Source organism: Limulus polyphemus, unplaced genomic scaffold (genome assembly GCF_000517525.1).
Source record: "Limulus polyphemus unplaced genomic scaffold, Limulus_polyphemus-2.1.2 Scaffold9252, whole genome shotgun sequence".
Classification (NCBI taxonomy): domain Eukaryota; kingdom Metazoa; phylum Arthropoda; class Merostomata; order Xiphosura; family Limulidae; genus Limulus; species Limulus polyphemus.
The window spans coordinates 15,848-16,436 of NW_013674862.1; the positions used below are offsets into that span (position 1 = coordinate 15,848).

Genomic DNA, 589 nt, shown 5'->3' on the forward strand with positions numbered 1-589 from the left:
ACATATAGAAAACTGGTACGTCAGTGTAAAAAGAAACTTGTGTAAAACTGAGGTTAGATTACTTAATAGTTAATTAGACACAGAGCAGTATATGTAGTTGGAGGACATTATATCTGAGGTTGGACAGAATACAATAGCAAGCTCTTAACTGTTATACTTTAATTATTTGTATTTTGAACTATAGTTAAGGAACACTGAGTAAGATAAATCTTCACTTCCATATTGATTGTGATATGTATACTCTTTAGGCAGTGATCTAAGAAAAACCACAAGATTCTTGTGTCTCATTTCACTCTCCTCATCATCTTTTTACAGGTAAATAATAACAGAATATACAATTCTGAACAAAATCAAAAAGTCTACATGAAAAATAATAAAAATCAGGATATGATGAAACTAGAGTAAAGACAAAAACAACACATAAAACCTGTTCATACAGCATGTATGTCACTAGAGTAAAAACAAAAACAACACATAAAACCTGTTCATACAGCATGTATGTCACTAGAGTAAAGACAAAAACAACACATAAAACCTTTTCATACAGCATGTATGTCACTAGAGTAAAGACAAAAACAACACATAAAAC

General features: G+C 30.2%; 1 protein-coding gene across 1 annotated transcript in view; it reads left to right on the plus strand.

Annotated features, from left to right (window-relative positions):
* Positions 1–548: 548 nt before the first annotated feature.
* The window catches only part of LOC111083360, a gene marked incomplete at its 3' end in the record, with an annotated part of 5,739 nt that continues 5,698 nt past the window's right edge, over positions 549–589 (plus strand). The window contains exon 1 of the mRNA XM_022379853.1: positions 549–563. Within this exon, the coding sequence (XP_022235561.1) occupies positions 549–563 (15 nt within the window). The remainder of the gene's footprint in view (positions 564–589) is intronic.